Genomic DNA, 602 nt, shown 5'->3' on the forward strand with positions numbered 1-602 from the left:
CATTCCCCATGGTAGCTCCTGCAGGGTCTGATCTGTATGCTCTGTGCAAGCAGATGCTTTCTCATGATATGGACTACTGCAATGAGACAGACCGATGCTCCTCATGCCATGTCTCCCAACATGTGACCACTTCTTCAACCAAGCTATGGACATTGGATGCTGCATTGTGGGATTCCAGGATTGCACGGGGGCGCCATGTGACAACACGGACAACTTCTCATTGGGTCAAAGCCACCCAGAAGCACAAACTTGGAACTAGATGCCGCTTTTGTAATGCAACTATGATCCATGAAGAAGTTCTTACAACAGCACCCAACTTTATTGCATTTAATGTATACAGGGCAGATTGCACTAGGCTAGAGAAAAAGGTGGACATTAACACTGCCTTAGGTAACACCTCTTACCAACTGTGTGGGGTGATTTACTTTGGTGGATTCCACTTCACAGCAAGGATAATATCAACAAATGGTCATATCTGGTTCAATGATGGCAAAGAGACAGGACAGAATTGCACTGATGAAGGTATCCTGACTGCAAGTGGTGGCTTGCAACTGTGCAGTGCAGGGAACAGACATATGACAATAGGTCTATATGTCAAGGTT

General features: G+C 45.7%; 1 protein-coding gene across 1 annotated transcript; it reads left to right on the plus strand.

The window, feature by feature from the left end:
- Nucleotides 1–401: 401 nt before the first annotated feature.
- Nucleotides 402–602, plus strand: B0H18DRAFT_862067 (uncharacterized protein; the record flags this gene model as incomplete). Its single annotated transcript, XM_048039727.1, has 1 exon — nt 402–602. A coding segment is annotated over one exon (201 nt), but the record flags the coding sequence as incomplete, so codon positions are not given.

The sequence above is a fragment of the Fomitopsis serialis genome, assembly GCF_022376445.1.
Source record: "Fomitopsis serialis strain Sig1Antser10 chromosome Unknown B0H18scaffold_95, whole genome shotgun sequence".
NCBI lineage: Eukaryota > Fungi > Basidiomycota > Agaricomycetes > Polyporales > Fomitopsidaceae > Fomitopsis > Fomitopsis serialis.